This window comes from Platalea leucorodia (genome assembly GCF_965183815.1).
Source record: "Platalea leucorodia genome assembly, chromosome: 3".
Lineage (NCBI taxonomy): Eukaryota > Metazoa > Chordata > Aves > Pelecaniformes > Threskiornithidae > Platalea > Platalea leucorodia.
In genome coordinates, this window is record NC_138825.1 from 89,256,697 (window position 1) to 89,273,028 (window position 16,332).

At 37.1% G+C, this 16,332-nt stretch overlaps 1 protein-coding gene across 5 annotated transcripts in view; it reads right to left on the reverse strand.

Moving 5' to 3' along the window:
• Positions 1-275: 275 nt before the first annotated feature.
• Positions 276-16,332, reverse strand: part of LOC309587984 (cytochrome b5 reductase 4-like) — a 42,158-nt gene continuing 26,101 nt past the window's right edge. For 3 of the 5 annotated variants that reach the window (XM_082306667.1, XM_082306666.1, XM_082306668.1), the window contains 6 exons: positions 11,204-11,344; positions 9,946-10,098; positions 9,128-9,278; positions 3,304-3,390; positions 1,746-1,910; positions 276-838 (listed from right to left, as the gene is read on the reverse strand). In XM_082306667.1, the coding sequence (XP_082162793.1) occupies positions 784-838; positions 1,746-1,910; positions 3,304-3,390; positions 9,128-9,278; positions 9,946-10,098; positions 11,204-11,344 (752 nt within the window). In that variant the 3' untranslated portion in view covers positions 276-783. Of the gene's footprint in view, positions 839-1,745; positions 1,911-3,303; positions 3,391-4,445; positions 4,563-9,127; positions 9,279-9,945; positions 10,099-11,203; positions 11,345-16,332 lie in introns of those variants that run through there. The other 2 variants (XM_082306669.1, XM_082306670.1) reach the window with 2 other exon arrangements.

Consider the following 16,332-nt stretch of genomic DNA (forward strand, 5'->3'; position numbering starts at 1 on the left):
ATGGTCTTTACCCTGGTATCTGCAGGCCATAAGCTGTCATGTTTTTATCCTCAGAATGGCTCATGACAAGGGATGCCTGATACCAGCAAGGTGACACAAAGTTTTGTGGGAGACCAAGACCCTGTGCCTCTGTTCTGAGTTCTCAGCTGGTGTCCTAAGCTTGTGCAAACCTTTCTGTATGACATTATAAACTGAAAATACAAAAAAAAAATTACAAAAATGCATAAAGTAATGTAAAATTATTATTTTTATTGTTTGATGTAAATTTTTGTATTTTACCAAAGGTACTTCTATTCTTTGTTTACAAAGCCAAAAATGTATCTGATCACTTGCAAGTCAAATAGAGATTTCAGATGAAAAAGAACATTTTTCAATGACCGGTTACCTGAGTTACAGTGCAATATTTAATTTCAGACAGTATCGCTCTGAGGACTTTTTACAGTAAGAAATAATAAGCTTTTCAAGTCAAAACTTATATCAGTGCTTGTCATAAATTTAAGAATTCTCATGAACCAACAACATGAAATATCTTACATAACACATACTGTACATTTTTGCTTGCCTCTACAATAAATTAATACCCCGGATTAGCAAAAATATTTACAAAAAACAAGATAAAACACAGTATAAAATTTTTTCAAAGATATATTTCTTCCAAGAAACAGTTTGGTACCAAGAGTGAAATTTCAAGTCTTACAAAATTGCTTCTCACTTAATTAAATTCATGAGGGTAAATAAATAAGATTGAATTATACAAACAAACATTGATATCCTCATATGGGTTTATTCAGTAAAAGTGTGTATCTCTTCCTGGGAGTATCCAAGATCCTTCAGATATCTGGAAGTAAAAAATCAAATTTGTAATATTCATATTTAGAACCCAAAACCCACCACAGACACAGCTGAAGCATAACTTCAGCACCACTGTCTTGTTGTTATTCAGATATGCACAATGAAGTTTACCTTTGCAAATACATTTAGAAAACCTTTCATGCCCAGGAGCTCATATGTACTACATTATCTTACAGGATACTGAAAGAATTTCTAAAAATAAACAACAAATAACTATCTAAAGTATCTCAGATTTCTCAAGAGGTAGTATAATTATTGGCCAATTCCACCCTCCATGCACCTGACTTCAGTATGGCTGCAGAAATGCAAGCGATGTCCACATTGGTTCAATATTTTGCAGCTGGGCAACAGAAAGTTAGAGGGCCTTTTATCTTTAAATATATGGCATATAAAATAAGGAAAATACTAGGTACAGACATAAATAAATGCATTAATAAAAACTGAGAGAAGTGCTTGTGATAGAACAACTGCTTTGAATTTTACTTCTAATAACTTAATTTGTCAAGCTAACACCAACACAGAAAGCTTATTTCTTCTTATAACATCTTACAACAACTTTTCTATGAACAACAAATTAAAAGCAGCATTTAAAACCTTGGGGAAAAAAGGTCATTGTTAGAGAGATGCTCTTAGAAAGTTTTGGACAACTTACTAGAGCTCATGAAATTTACATATCGCTGATATTTACTTATCTACACACTAAATATACTCCTGAAGTATGATGCCAGGTGTTTTTTTAAATTAGTTTTTTAAAAAATTTAAAACCTTTTCTTACAAAGCAGAAAACAGAAGTCCATTTTTGAAAGACTACCAAGTCAGAAACACTATAGCTAGTTAGGTGATCAAATTTTTAAAAATTCCTCATTCTCTACGTCATCATTTAAAATACTCACTGTACTCCTTGTTCTGTAAAAGGTGTTGGACCACAGATGCAAATAAGCACTTTGGAATCTTTTCTGCTTCTTTTCACAAACTCAGAGAGAAGAGATGAAGAAATCTTCCCCTGTTTACCCACCCAGTCCTTTGCTGGTTGTGAAAGAATGAATTGAACCTCAAACCTGGTAAACAGAAGAATATTTCAGAAACATTGCCTCTGATTAGAAATCTGCCACACAAAATGCACATTTTGTTTCCTATGATTACTTTCTTGTTCTGCTCAGCTCCCACTGGCACAGTATCAGATCTCACAGACATGTAGTTGTTCCTACCAATCAAGTCAATCAAATCACCTCCAGTGTTGTGCATTTAATTACTTCTTTCAATCTTAAAAATTTTAGCTGTATATTTCACCTTACAAAGAAAAACAGCTGGTACCAATTAAGATACTAAAGCACGGATTTTATTGTTCCATTATTCACTTACACAAATGTTGGTGTAGCTCAACACACAAGCAGTGAAATAAGAATGCTTAGCCAAACTTGTGAAAACATCAGTACAATTTCATTAATGACAAAACACTAACTGGTTTAAAAAACCCACTAACAGCATAGTTATTGAGTAAAAAACCAAGCACTTGCGTATCTGAGGCTCCCAGTGAAAGAGAGAAAGTGTTTTTACTGTAAATTTGCACAATGTCTAGACTATGAAGCTTTGAATGTGCCAGACATCACCAGGTTATGAAATAACATTGATTTTTCACTTCAGTGTTGTGAAGGAACAAGTGAAATTAATTTGTTCATACAATTTCAACTAAGAAGTAAGCATAAACAAAACATACTTCTATCATGTAAAATCTAGTCAATGATAGTTTATCTAGTGATTAAAAACAAGCGTACTGAAATTAAAAGGCAACCTGATATTCCTATGTCTCCTGACAGAACTACTGCCTGCTAAATCAAGTTAATATTACATATGTACTAGTGCATTTTAATCCATAATTACATTGTAATTGAGGAAAAAAATGCAACAATTAGTAAGTAAAAATGAAAGTAACAGGCCTAATTTAAACTTCAAATTTCTAGATAAACATTGAATTTTTAGATAATCATTTTCTCAACTAAGTAATATCAAAGAGACTTTTCAAGACCCCTCTGTAAATTCAGAATGTTGCTCCAAGGGCACACTTTCCTTGTCTATCACTTCTGTGCTTCTCTTTGCATATCCGTATTTTTCCATTGCTAAGGCTAATTTTATTTACCTTCAAAAAGCTTCTCAGTTTTAACAATCATCTAACATATTGTCTCCAATAAACATCTATTAAACACTGTTATATCAAATCCCTGGCTTCCTATGAGACCTACAGAACATAGTGTCACAGCCTGCTGCTACGCATCTGCGACTGATCTACGCACATCTCCTTCCACTCCCTAGGTCTCATTAAATTCTGAGCTAAGAGTTTCCAGAATTGGTATCTGTCTTTGTGCTAAAGACGTACAGCTAGTCTAAGCTCCAAGACTTGTTCTTCTATACACTGGGATTGTACAAGTTGTCCTCCACAAGACTTTTAAATACCTTTCATCTTTAAGAGCTAGTTGCTCTAGCTGGTTTCTCCAAATTATGTCATCTTCCGTTTTGTTGAAGAAAATCAGCTTTGCTGTCCTTAAAAAAAAAAAAAAAAAAAAAAAAAAAAAAAATTAACTGCAGATCATTTCTGTATTTGAACCATGTTAAAGAATTGGAACTTCCTATATTATACAGAAACCTTTAACTTACATTTTGTTGTTTTTTTTGTAATTCTGCAATCCTTAAATCTTTTTGCCACTAACCCAATATAATATCTTTCTTGCTGTACCTGAAAGTCTATTGAACTTGTGACCTCCCTTCTAAATGTCATAACCCTGTCTGTGGTTGCAACCTCTAGTTGAGGAACTGCTGTCCTAAGAAAAGTCAAGTCTCTTGAAGGTACTAAGACCTAACTGAGAATACAGTATAGCTTGTCAAGTTTTATCTAGTAGTTTCTCAATATTGTTTGAGCACTACTACTTCAATTAATAGCTGGTATATGAACTCTGTACACCTTTTTAATATTACATACACATTGTAGAGGTGAAACGGGAATTTCAAGAAGGTTATGTCAATATTAATTTCATAAAGATGGAATCTAAACACATAAGAGTAAGAGAAAATTAGATCATAACTTGAAGAGCAAACTACAGCTCTGTACCAGGTTATCTTATTCCTACTTTATTTGTTTATTTATAAAATATATTTACCTGGAAAGCTACTGTTTACAAGCATTATATTTGCCAGATAGCTCACATAAAAAATAAACGCTCTGTCATTAAGGTCAGTGCTATTATCTCTTCAGATTTTTATGCTACAGTAGAGGTAGAACACAAAGACTGACTTCACAAAACAGAATTTAGCATTTGATGAAGTCACATAAACCTAACTTCTCCTTTATTGCTAATGACAGACTAATACCCTGGGGACAACTGATGTAAGACAGATGATCTGTTGTTAAATGCAAGCAGTTCCTGAACTGCACCCCACAGGGCTTTAAGTTTCTGTTGTTTTTTTCCACTCAGGCACAGCTCTGAGCAGAGACAGCGTGTTGCTGTGGTGCCAGAAGCAGTAAGTTCAGTGCCATACCTGCAGGAAACTGGAGCACTGGGATATCTGGCACAGAGACGCATGCAGGACCACATGGGTACCTGTCAGGGCCACCACTGAGGCTGCTGGTCCTGCACACCACAGAGTCCTGCAGTTCCAGTTCCATAACACGGCACTCCACTACACAGTGTCCCTTTTACACGTGGCCGACCTTGCTTCTAAGACAGTATCAGTAGGCAGGGTAAGTTTATATGACGCTGCACTGAAATTATTAATTCCCATCACCTCATCCTCTGTACCTTGTAGAGAGCCATCTTTCACGCATGCGCATTGCATATGCTAGGGCTTCTGGGAGAGTTCATGATCTCCAGCTGTTCTTCAACTGCAATTTAAAAGCCTATATTCTCCCAGTCTGAAGATATACCACATTTTTCTGACTTCTAACCTCTTCCCCTTCTGCAGTTTGGTAGCACTTCAAGATATCAGGAAATCTCTTACAAGCTACATCAGATGCCAAAGATAAGAGATCATCTTCTACTTATGAGAAGCATGTTCATCTGCTGCTGCCAAAATATAAAACTGACATATGACCGTTGTATATACTACACATCATCAGTAGTGTTATTGAGAGAAAGACATTCGAGATGCATTACAGCCCAAAATAATTTACAACATACAAGCTTTGGAAAACTTGCCTGGTATAGAACAAAACAGCCCCAAAGCGCTATGCTGCATCTTTAAATACTAAAATCAACTTATTCAGAAGCTAGCATGTGCCAAAATCTAGGTTCCTTACATGCTTCCTAGGGCCCGCTTCCCTGAAAACATGATAAATAAAGGTCACTTCAAGAATGTAGTGCTGTCAAAGCTGGCATTGGGCACCACAGTATCAAGTGTTACTCAGGTGGGGAAAAAAGTCAATAAAAAGTGCCTAGGAAAGCCATGCATTTCATTCATTGGGCACAAAGTCCTGGTTTCAGCTGGGATAGAGTTAATTTTCTTCCTAGTAGCTGGTATAGTGCTGTGTTTTGGATTTAGGATGAAAATAATGTTGCTAACACACTGATGTTTTGGTTGTTGCCCAGTAGTGCTTACACCAGTCAAGGACTGTTCAGCTTCCCATGCTCGGCCCAGTGCACAAGAAGCTGGGAGGGGGCACAGCCAGGACAGCTGGCCCAGACTGGCCAAAGGGCTATGCCATACCGTACGGCGTCATGCTCAGTACATAAACTGGGGGAGTTGGCCGGGGGGCAGCGATCGCTGCTCAGGGACTGGCTGGGCATCGGTCAGCAGGTGTTGAGCAATTGCATCGTGCATCACTTGTTTTGTATATTCTTTTACCATTATTATTATTTTTTTTTTTCTTCCTCTGCTGTCCTATTAAACTGTCTTTATCTCAACCCATTGGTTTTCTTTTTTTTTTCCCTCCCTGATTCTCTCTCTCATCCCTCTGGGGGTGAGGGGACAGGTGAGCGAGCAGCTGTGTGGTGCTTAGTCGCTGACTGGGATTAAACCACAACAGGTAGAAATTGGTTATTTGGAGAATAATGCTTTAAGACCCCATTACTGATACTCCCCTGTGTAGATAACTATATCTACTGCAGTCCTGCTCAGTACTCAGCACTATAAAGAGAACAGAAACCCCCCAAACTTGGAAGGAACTGGTAACAGTTTTGCTGGAAATGAGGGAGAAAACAGCTAAAAGGAAGAGGTGGAGATTTAGATATGATCCCCACCAGTACAGAAGAGCTGGTTGAGAGCATGATGACGGAAGTTTAGATAACAAATGAGAAACTTAACCAGCTCTTTGGAAGGAAATAGGGAGAATCTGACATACTGGTAGCTACTACAAGGGACGCAGGTTTTAATAAACTCAAAAACTGGTATGCAAGGTCTTATGGAAAGCTGTACAGGGAGAGGAGGTGAAGAGATCCTTAGGTGATTTTAACACAGAGGAAGAAGAGGAAGTAGAAAAAGTTACAAAATCACCTTAAAAACCAGAAAAGTGATCGTGAAAGTGCAACACTATATTAAAAGTGAATATGAGAACAGAATGGTAGTTTAGGAACAAAAAGCTGGAGACAAAAAAAAGATACAACTATCAAAGAGAATTAAGAATAGACTGCAAGGATCCTATAATTGAGAAGAGCATTAGCCCTCTACCTAGTGCCTTTGTGTCTCAGTCTTCTTTAAGAAACATATCCCTCTGATCGCAGTTATACACCACCAGTAAAAACGAGCAAAAATCTCATCTTAAAAAGGAAAAAAACAGCATAGAGGACTGATACTCTTTTTCATTTAATACGTAGGCCAAATACAATTTGGCCTGTTAAGAGAAGAAACAAGACTGAAGGAAGAGCATTATGATTTTGTGCACAAAAGGATGCTGCAGACAGGAGGAGTACAAATTGTTTTCCACATTTACCGTAGGCAAGAAATAACAGACTTAAGAGATAAGAGGGAGACTTTGGCTAGACAGTAAGAATGGAAATCCGATGATCCAAGCCCATTACGTCACAGCAAATACCAGCTAGGGAAGCTGCGGATTCTCCAGCGTTTGCAGCGCAGCCCCGGAGGTTCAGCAGCCCTCGCCCAGCACTGCAGACAGAGGCTGCTTCTGCACCCTCGGGTGACAAGTCAGTCGTTATTCAGGTCCTTCCTCAGCTTTCTGCAATTTATGTTCTAGTGTGTGCCATCAAGTTTACGGCAATTATTACTTTTCACAGTAAGATAATTTCATGCAAACTATATTTATATTGTTTATATATACATATAATCTCATCTATGTAACTAGCATATATAAATACATATACACACACACATATATCAAAGACACACTTGTAATGTTTTCCCAAAAGAGAAAGTGAGGGTTAAAGAGCAAATATAAGGCCAAGAAACTAAGTTGCCTAGAGCAGTCAGAAAAACAAAGCTTTAAGTGTCTGCATATAAACAGAATCTGTACCAGATCAAGTCATTCCAGTGCCTAACAAGCCTCCACGATGAGAAGGAAAAATTAATTTACTTCAACTATTAAGAAAACAGATGTTGCTGCATCCTAAGCTAACTGTGAGCATTGACTTCCCATAAGAAATTGTGGTGAAGAGGGTTAAAATAAGCTGCTCTGGTCATCTTTCAAGGTCAGAGTAGACACAAACACTACCTGTGCAGTAGTAGTCTCTCACACATGTTATCATCTACTCTGTTTATTCTGGTTATGGACAAAATGCCAAGATTTGCATCTTTTACTATGCTCCCCTTAGTTTTGCTTTCATATTATCACAACTACCTTTATCTGACATACTAGTTTTCCCTGCAAGAAGAAAAAAAAAAGGAATTTATTCCAAATTCACTTAGTAGTGCCTCCGAAGCATTTTGTCAGATGATAGATTTATCTTTTGGATTCACAAAGCCAGCCAGCCAGCCACTTGGTATTCGCTACTGACAATAAAGGACGCTTTGGAAGAGCCAAACAGTACACAGTCTGTCTGCTCACAAAATAGGACTGTATGTAATTGCTGAACAATAAGCAATACAAGAATAATGTCTGGGTTTAGGTTTTGTTTCTTTTTTTTTTTTTTTTTTTTTTTTTCTAGAAACAGACTTCTGCAGTACGCATCATCCTTTTTAGCTTTACTATGAAGACTAGTGTCCAATTAATCTCTCTACGTTGTTTCAAAATGGGCTTCATAAAAACATAATGAACCAAAACATCCTGTGCTTATATTGAATAAAACTCAGTATTAGAAATTAATCTCCATTACAACAGTACAAATTCAAAGGTACAGGAAAACAGTAGCAACTCTGTTGAACAGTCCTCTGCAACAGCTTTAAAGAAAATAAAGTTCAGGTATACTTTTCATTTTTATACTCTCCCAAATTACAATAGTTCATATTGACAAAAAGGTAATCTGCTACAAAATCCTGCAAGATGTGATTCTAGAGGAAGATTTTTGCTAAAAGCAATGCAAGCACACCCCACCTCTATCAAAGTATGCCCCCACAGTAACCCTTTGCATTTCCTTTTAGAAGCTGAGCTGTTGTATACTCTCTTACAGTTGTAAATGGACAATCGCATCAAGCAGGAGTACTAGTTCTGGGGTTCTGAAGGACATAAGGGGCCAAAACAACTTGTTCACTTGACCAAGAACAAGTAATGCTTCCTTCTGTAGATTTTACAAGCAGAGTACAGAATGCATATGCAATACATACCTTTTTATGCATTTGAATATACTTAATGCTATGCTTACATAAGTCACATTTTTGTGAAAACCAGAACTCATCTAGTAAAAATGTGTTACTGTTGCTTAGCAGGTGAAAACAATATAAAAGTATGCTAGCTATTCTAATAGATTAAAGAGAAGCCATAACTAAACAGTTGTAAACCTCCTCAGCCCAAAAACCAAGATCTGCATTGAAATATTTCAATACTAAAAAAAGGCAAAGCTAATTTAAAAAAAAAAGAAAACAAAACAAAAACAAACAAAAAGACAACAACAACCCTCAAATTTTCTACTTGGTGAGCTTATTTGTATCACAACTAAAATCCAAAATGCAAATCAGTCCATTTTGTTGATGGTAGCCAATAACCAAATACGTGTAAGTTCCCTAAGACCCTGACAGACTCTTCCCTAAAGCATGCCAGCTTTTGGCATAAGTTGAAGAAAATACCTTCATACCATTTTATTTTGTTAATTGTTTTATTAACACTGAGGCTTGCCCATTATGTTTCATCCTTCCTATGGATTATTCTAGCTTAGGGTTAGATCATGAGAAGTGTACATACCGGAGGCAACTAACTTCAGTCAGAGCAAAATTCAGCAGTTTAACCATTGGTGTGAAGCCTGTGCCTGCTGCCAATAAAAAGAGATCTTCTGAACTTTGAACCTGTGACTTCTTGAAGTTACCTTCAGGATTGCTGACAGAAATATAGTCTCCTTTATTAAGAAAACAAACAAACAAACAACACAGAATGGTTAAATGCTAATGAGATGTAAACAAGCTAATTAGTATTCTGATTTTTTTAAAGGCTCTTTCATGTTGCCTTCATCTTTGTAGTATTAGGGTTCTTTTCAGAAAGGTACTATACATTTCACACAAGAATCATTCTTGTTAAAATAAGAGATGCTCAATTAAAATGTCTTGTCTTGATGGATTTTACACTATATTAGTACACAAACATTTGTGAAGTCAGTGTTAAAAATCTACCTCTGTATCTGAAACAGAAAAGGAAGTGCATCTTAAGTCTAATAAAATAAACCTAGCTTTCTTTATTCAAAAGTACAAAAAGTTGTTCTAAGAGTATAAACAATCGAAGTGATCAACTATAATGTGTGATACAGTTGACATGCCTGAACAGTTAAACATGACCACATTTGGAAGATCAGTAAGAAGAGCTTTACATAATGGACAAATCCTAGTTACAGCGAGGATAAGTCTGTACATTTAGGGCATGAAGAATAAGGTTTAAAGAGAAAAATTATAAGTACGTCCCTATGTATAAGTAGGTAAACAATAAGAACATCACAATACCCAGACAGTGAATCTGAAAAAATAAAGCAATCACTGCAAAACCAAACACAAAAAACCCCAACATATACTTACCAATTTGTAGGTGGTCAAGTGCCTGTGTGAAGAGTCCACAGGAATAAATTTTAATCATTAAATATATATGTGCACCATCACGGCGAGATGGTTCTTTGAAATCCAGTGGCAAAAAAGGCAATACAGGTGTGTATGGTTTTACTACCTCTGTCCCTAGACAGAAGACAAAAATGTAGCTGAAATAATACGAAAAGTACTCTACATCCAGCAAATTTACTGCAACCAAATACCAAAATAAATAAATAGTAAACAAGTAATCTGCGCACCCCATAAAAATAACACCATTGCATGCTTTTACGCAAGTATATTACTTTCCACTTTTCTAAACATTTGCATTTAATTTCAAATATTGCAGCTTGATTTTTTCTAAATTGAAATAGCAGATTTTTAGTACTGCATGATTATATTTTCTTCCACTATAATTTCAAAAAGCTATTGTATAATGATAGAAAGAAAGATTACAAGAGTTGGACACCAGCAAGATTACAAGAGTTGGACATCAGCAAGAAATTAGGTAGCAAGGAGGAGGACAAAACAGTTCACAATTAAGATATTTAAAAATTCTTCTGAGAAATCTCTCTACCGTGCATAGTGCAGTGTGAGTACTGTGACCAGCATGAGCATGAATATGCAAATTTTAAAAAGTACCCTTAAAAAAAATGGATATTTCTTTGACCTCCCATTTTATTTTTTTAAGTTCTCCTTTCACAAAATTTTGAAGAATAGCACTTAAACAATGCTTTTCAAGATGCATTCCTCTCACAACCTCACGTTAGCATTAATATCCTGCAACTGGAGTGTAAAGTAGTGTTACCATGACTGCTATAAATCCCCCAGCAGAAGGAAAGGGGGGAAAAAAAAAAAAAAAAAAAAAAAAAAAGGCAAAATTCCAACATTACCCTCCGCATGCCACAAAAGCTGCAAACTAAAAGGAACTGACTAATCATACATAACACATATACAATGAGCTTCACCCCCTTCAAAGATGAACAGCACTACTTCAGCAGAAAGAATGTTTTAAAGGGAGAGTAGAAAGAAGAGCCAGTAAGGTCAACAGTAAATGCCAGCCACCTTGATAATTAGCTTTCCAGCAATATTAATCCAGTCAGTTCATTATTAAGCACTGATTGTGATCCTGGAAGCAGAGACCTTCTAACTACAACCAGTGAATTAGTGGCCAGGGACTTGGCATTCTCCCAAGACTATGAAAAGAGATTTATGTTAATATAGCCATAGCTACATTCTCAGTTTTTCTTACCTGCAATGATTTGTTTGAGGTAAACATGTTGTCCAGTGGGAACACGGAGATGTGTGCTCTTAGGCAACATTAAGCAGAAGAGCTTGGTGTCGTGGGTAACTTCCGTCTTTGAAACCAACTTGCATTTTCTGTAGAACAGTCCTAAAGACATGGTTTTACTTAAGTCTCAATCTGTCTTTCTATTCTTATACATTTTTTTTAATAAGAGATAGAGAAAGGTATGTATTTCACTATATACAGTTATCAAGAGACTACAAACAGATGCTTCTTGTATCATTACTTTAATTATTTTCTAATTTTGGACTAGACTCATTTATAGCCTTACATTAGGCTTATAATAGACTGAATCTGTAATTTATCAGCATTGACTGGGAAGAAGTAGAAACACACCAAATACTAGCAGAAAGAAGAACCCCCCGTACTACATTGCACCTGCACTAAATTCACCATACGACTACAGCATGAATACATATATATGCAGACTAAAACCAGCCTGGTTAATGCAAATGAAACATAAGCTAGGTACAGCACCACAGTCTTCAGTAACAGACTATCTAAACCCACCCAGCATCCCAGATATTTATTGGGCTGACCATCCTGCACTGTTGCAGTTTCACTGCTATTAGCACAACGAGAATTTCTGATACAGCTTTGCACAATTTTTCAGGTACACAATACCAATACTCAAATGCTTACACTTGACAAAATGAAACATCTGTGCCTACATAGGCAACAAACACTTTAGCATGATCAATAGAAGTTTTAGACATGAATTGGTGCCTTTTGGCTAACTAGAAATTATGAACTCCAGTTATATGTTCACATGCTTACTTAAATCAACGATGTGGTCATAGGTACAGCACAAATTTTTGTTGATACAGCTGTTTTGGACATGAGGACATGGGTTTCAAATACAGTGCTTTTTAACTTGTGCATCAACTAAATGCTGTGCAAAAGGTAACAAAAAAAAAAAAAGAAAGCATTAAAAAAAAAAAAAAAATCACTATGCAAGGTCTGCACTTCCACCAAAATTTTTCAAGACCCAAAGAAAGAAATCAGGGAAAGAACACGGCTTAATCAGAATACCTATAAAAAAACCCTGTGTACGTTCCTATTAGCAACAGGGATCAAAGACAGTGGGGGAAAAGTGAAGGAACACCCCAGAATATTTAGCTTTGTTCAGGGACAAAAGGGAAATAAGCTGTAACAGTTTCACCAATACCTTATGGAAGCTTAAAATAATGTGTTTTCCCTATACCTGCCATAGGCTCAGAGCAAGATAAGACATTTACTCTGCCTCCGCTACAGCAGGGGCAAGAACTGATCACTTATACTGGAAACGATCTCTGCGGCAAAGCACTTGGTGTAAGGCTGGCCAGACCCGCACCCGTTTTAACTAAGCAGCCATCCTGATCTATGTAATCTGCATCATTACATCACTTCACCGTCTAAGAGAGGATCTGAAAACACAACAAGATAGAGGGCTATGCCCTGATGATTACAACCAGGGACTGCAGAACGTAAGTAGGAGTGAAGCACCAAGGAAGTACTTCAAAGAACGAAGGGCAGGGATGCAAAACCGACCCCTTAGTAGCTTTCACTCTGGAAAGAAACATGCTTAAAAAGGTTAATTTAGCCACAAATGCCAAATACAGGAAGGTATTCCTCAACTCTCAACTATAATATTCTATTAACTGACATAGGCCTGTTGCCATTGCCACCACAGGTTAGTATGTGACTACTTGGGAACAAGTGTCCCAAGCTTTCCTAAAATACCACTGGGAATAACAATTGCTGCATAAGGCAAGTGACAGCATATTGTACAAATCTAGATACAAAACCAGAGGTGTAAATTGAAGATGATCAGAAATCATTTTTCCTCTTCTATCTTTAGAAGAGTTTTTCAGCTAAGCCTTTTTTTCAGCTAAGCCTTTTTTTCAGCACTGCAGTATTTTAGCTCTAACCTGAAATATCAGCTTGATGATAATACCACACTGCCTAAACAGGTGTGTAACTCAAGGGAAGTTTCATGGGCTATAAGATATTGGAAGCACAGCCCGGCAAAGAATAAAAAAAAAAAAAAAAAAGAAAGAAATCAAGCAAGCGACAAAATCCCATGAGCAGCACTATCTAAACTTCATACTTCCAAAACAAGCCCCCAAAAAAAAAGTCAGAGAGAAGAAGCCTCTTCCCTACAATAATCCCACCATGTCATTTACCATTTTCAATGTAAAATTTGTAACCAGTCCCAGTGAATATTTTCATGTAAAGCCTCTCAGTATTTGACGGGTTCATACATGAGAATATTTGAGCATGACACCCTTCTAATGACACCTTCTGCAATGAAGCAATTTCGGTGAAGCAACATTTCTCCCCCCCCTTTTTCTCATATTCTTGAAAAACACTCAAGTCACTAGCATAAACAGCTGAGCTACTCATGAAACAGGATGAGATGCAGAGGACACAAGCTGCAACTCAGAAAATTCCAACTCGGCATCACCATGAGGATGGGCTGGTCAAACACTGGGGCAGGCTGCCCAGACGGAGTCTCTCTCCTTGGAGATATTCAAACCTTGACTGGACAGCTTTGAGCAGGAGGTTAGACCAGACGACTTCCAGAGGTCCCTTTCTACTAAGTTAGTCTATGATTCTAATATTTCTTTAGGTCTTAATAGTTAGAAGTAGAAGCACCTTGATTTTTTGTATTTTGCCACTGCACCAGCAGATGCTTCTTTACTTCCTGACTTTAATCACATGCTGATTGCCTTTTGAACGGGGATGGACTACCAGAGAATCAGTAATAAGTGCACATCACTTGTACATGGCCTAAATCCTGAAGTCGGCCAAAATTCTCTCTCGAGTCAACAACTCTTCTTAAGCAAGCATTGCCTGACAGAGGGCTTATGCAAGTTTCCAGTGAAGTCTTCATTAAATGCAAGACAAAATGTAAAGGAAATTCCAGGCATTGCTGCAGCTCAGGTGACCGCTGCTATTGCTTCCTTGCTCTTACCTCCTTACACCACTAAAGGGAAGCCCAAGCCAGAAATGCCAGCTGAACATTATTCTTAACTAAGCGTACAGTTCAAGAACAGACACCGATTGCTGGACTTCAAAAAAAAAAACAAAACCAAACACCCCAAAAACCAGGCTTGAGAGGGTCTCAGTAAGCTAGCCTGTTCTTTTTCCTTCACCAGTGCTGAGTCATTTAAAGACCGCTTTGAGTATTTCAGTAGTTTCATCTAATGAATTATCATTTTCCAAGTAACTTAACTGTACTGCAGTTTCCTTATTGCAGCATTATCACCCCAAACGTTCTGCTATTCCCAGATACTCTGATTAAAAACCCAACCAAAGAGTTCAACACAGCTGGAGGCTTGTTACAGAGCGCTCTGTGACAGCACAGTCAATTGCTGCCTGAAGGAACAGCCATCACTATTAACATTCCCTTCTTCAATAAGTACAGGATCACAGCCTGTCAATTAAACCACAACAGAAACAAAAGAATTTTAAACAGGAAAAGCTTTCAAACAAACAATATTTATCCACAAAATGCTTAAAAGTTAAGGTTTAAACAAGACCTTCCAACTCAGCCATGCTTCTTTCTAATTGGCTTTATTTCCGAGGGTACAAATAAACTCTGCTAGAAGGGTCAAGTATCTAAATACATGTCGTTATGCCTGGAAATATACATTTAGGTTACTAAATCTCAGCTGCACATGCAATTTGTGCATGGACTAAATTAGCATCAAATGCATTACGTACCACTATTGCCACAGTAGGTGGCCATGGCATTTTTCTGCATGCATTTGTTTTCTTAAATTAATCAAATAGCTACTAGTGAGTTATCCACTATAAATGCTTGCAGAGACATGATGTAAAGCCTCTGACATGGAATAAACCTTTCTTCATTAGTATTTTCTCACGTCTTTCATCTAACATCCTACAAACTGCTTATTTTGAATGAGCAAACATTTCACATGTACCAAAAGAATGCCTACAGCCCTGAAAAATGAAAGGCAATAATTCCATTTCATACCGATCTTGAAGTAAAGCAAAATATCAGCAGCTCTCCAGCTATATAAAAGAAATTTTATAAAAAGTTTGTTGTAATTTGGTTTTCTACCATTCTTTTGGAAAAGAATACATCCTAAGATTGCAAAGTACAGTATACGAATAAATATGTTAAGATTGCTGTCAATTCTGCAGAGTTAAGAATTACTTGAAAGAACACGGGAGGTTGGTAATATAACCACAATACTGATCAGCTAATTCTCTTCCAGATATTTGGGAGCGGAGAGAGAAGTTAAAACACTGATTCATCAACTGATTCACCGTTTCCTGACAATTTTCTGACCTTTCCAACCTGACAAATTCCAACCTTTTCCACATGTAAAAAACTAACCTTTACCTCCTCATTTTTCTTTTTAATTTGCCATACATAACTTTTGTCCCAATTCACTCAATCTGATTTTTGAAAACAGAGACCTTTCCAGGTCTAAGCAAACTCCATCTTTAAGTTGTCCTCTTTGCTATATTAAATAAAATTAGTTCATTATCAGTGGTCCCAATAAAATCTGGAGCTACAAGCAAAAACAACTGGCAATGCAGAAAAGCCTTTCCACAAGAGAACACCAGCCTCTAGTAGCGAGCTGAAGAAGAACAGTTGCTTTCAGCAACCCCTGAAGCCAAGTTAACTGACATACAATTTGCTACTATACATAAGCAAAAGGCATTGCTCTCTCAATTCTGGAGTATGATGCAAGTACCCAGTAGCAATTCCTAATTTTCAAAGTAGAGAAAGCAATTAGAGAGGAGGTTAGGTTTGATGAAACTTTCTGCAGACATTAAGTGTCAGCGTCCCAGCTCCTGATCTCTTCTCAGAGAAGCTACCCTTGCAGCTCCCCCACTACCAAAACCTTGCCACGTAAACCCTATACAATCACAGGCTGGAGACATCCCTCTCTGAACTGAATTTCCTCCTCTGCTGGAATCAAGAACTACAGCACCTTGATTCATATGCATACAAAATGAGTTAGTAAGTACTAACAAAACTGCTGCACAGATGATGATACCTTCTGGAGAGTACCATCCTTTTGCCTACTGTGTTCTTCCTCGTTAAGAAAGGGATT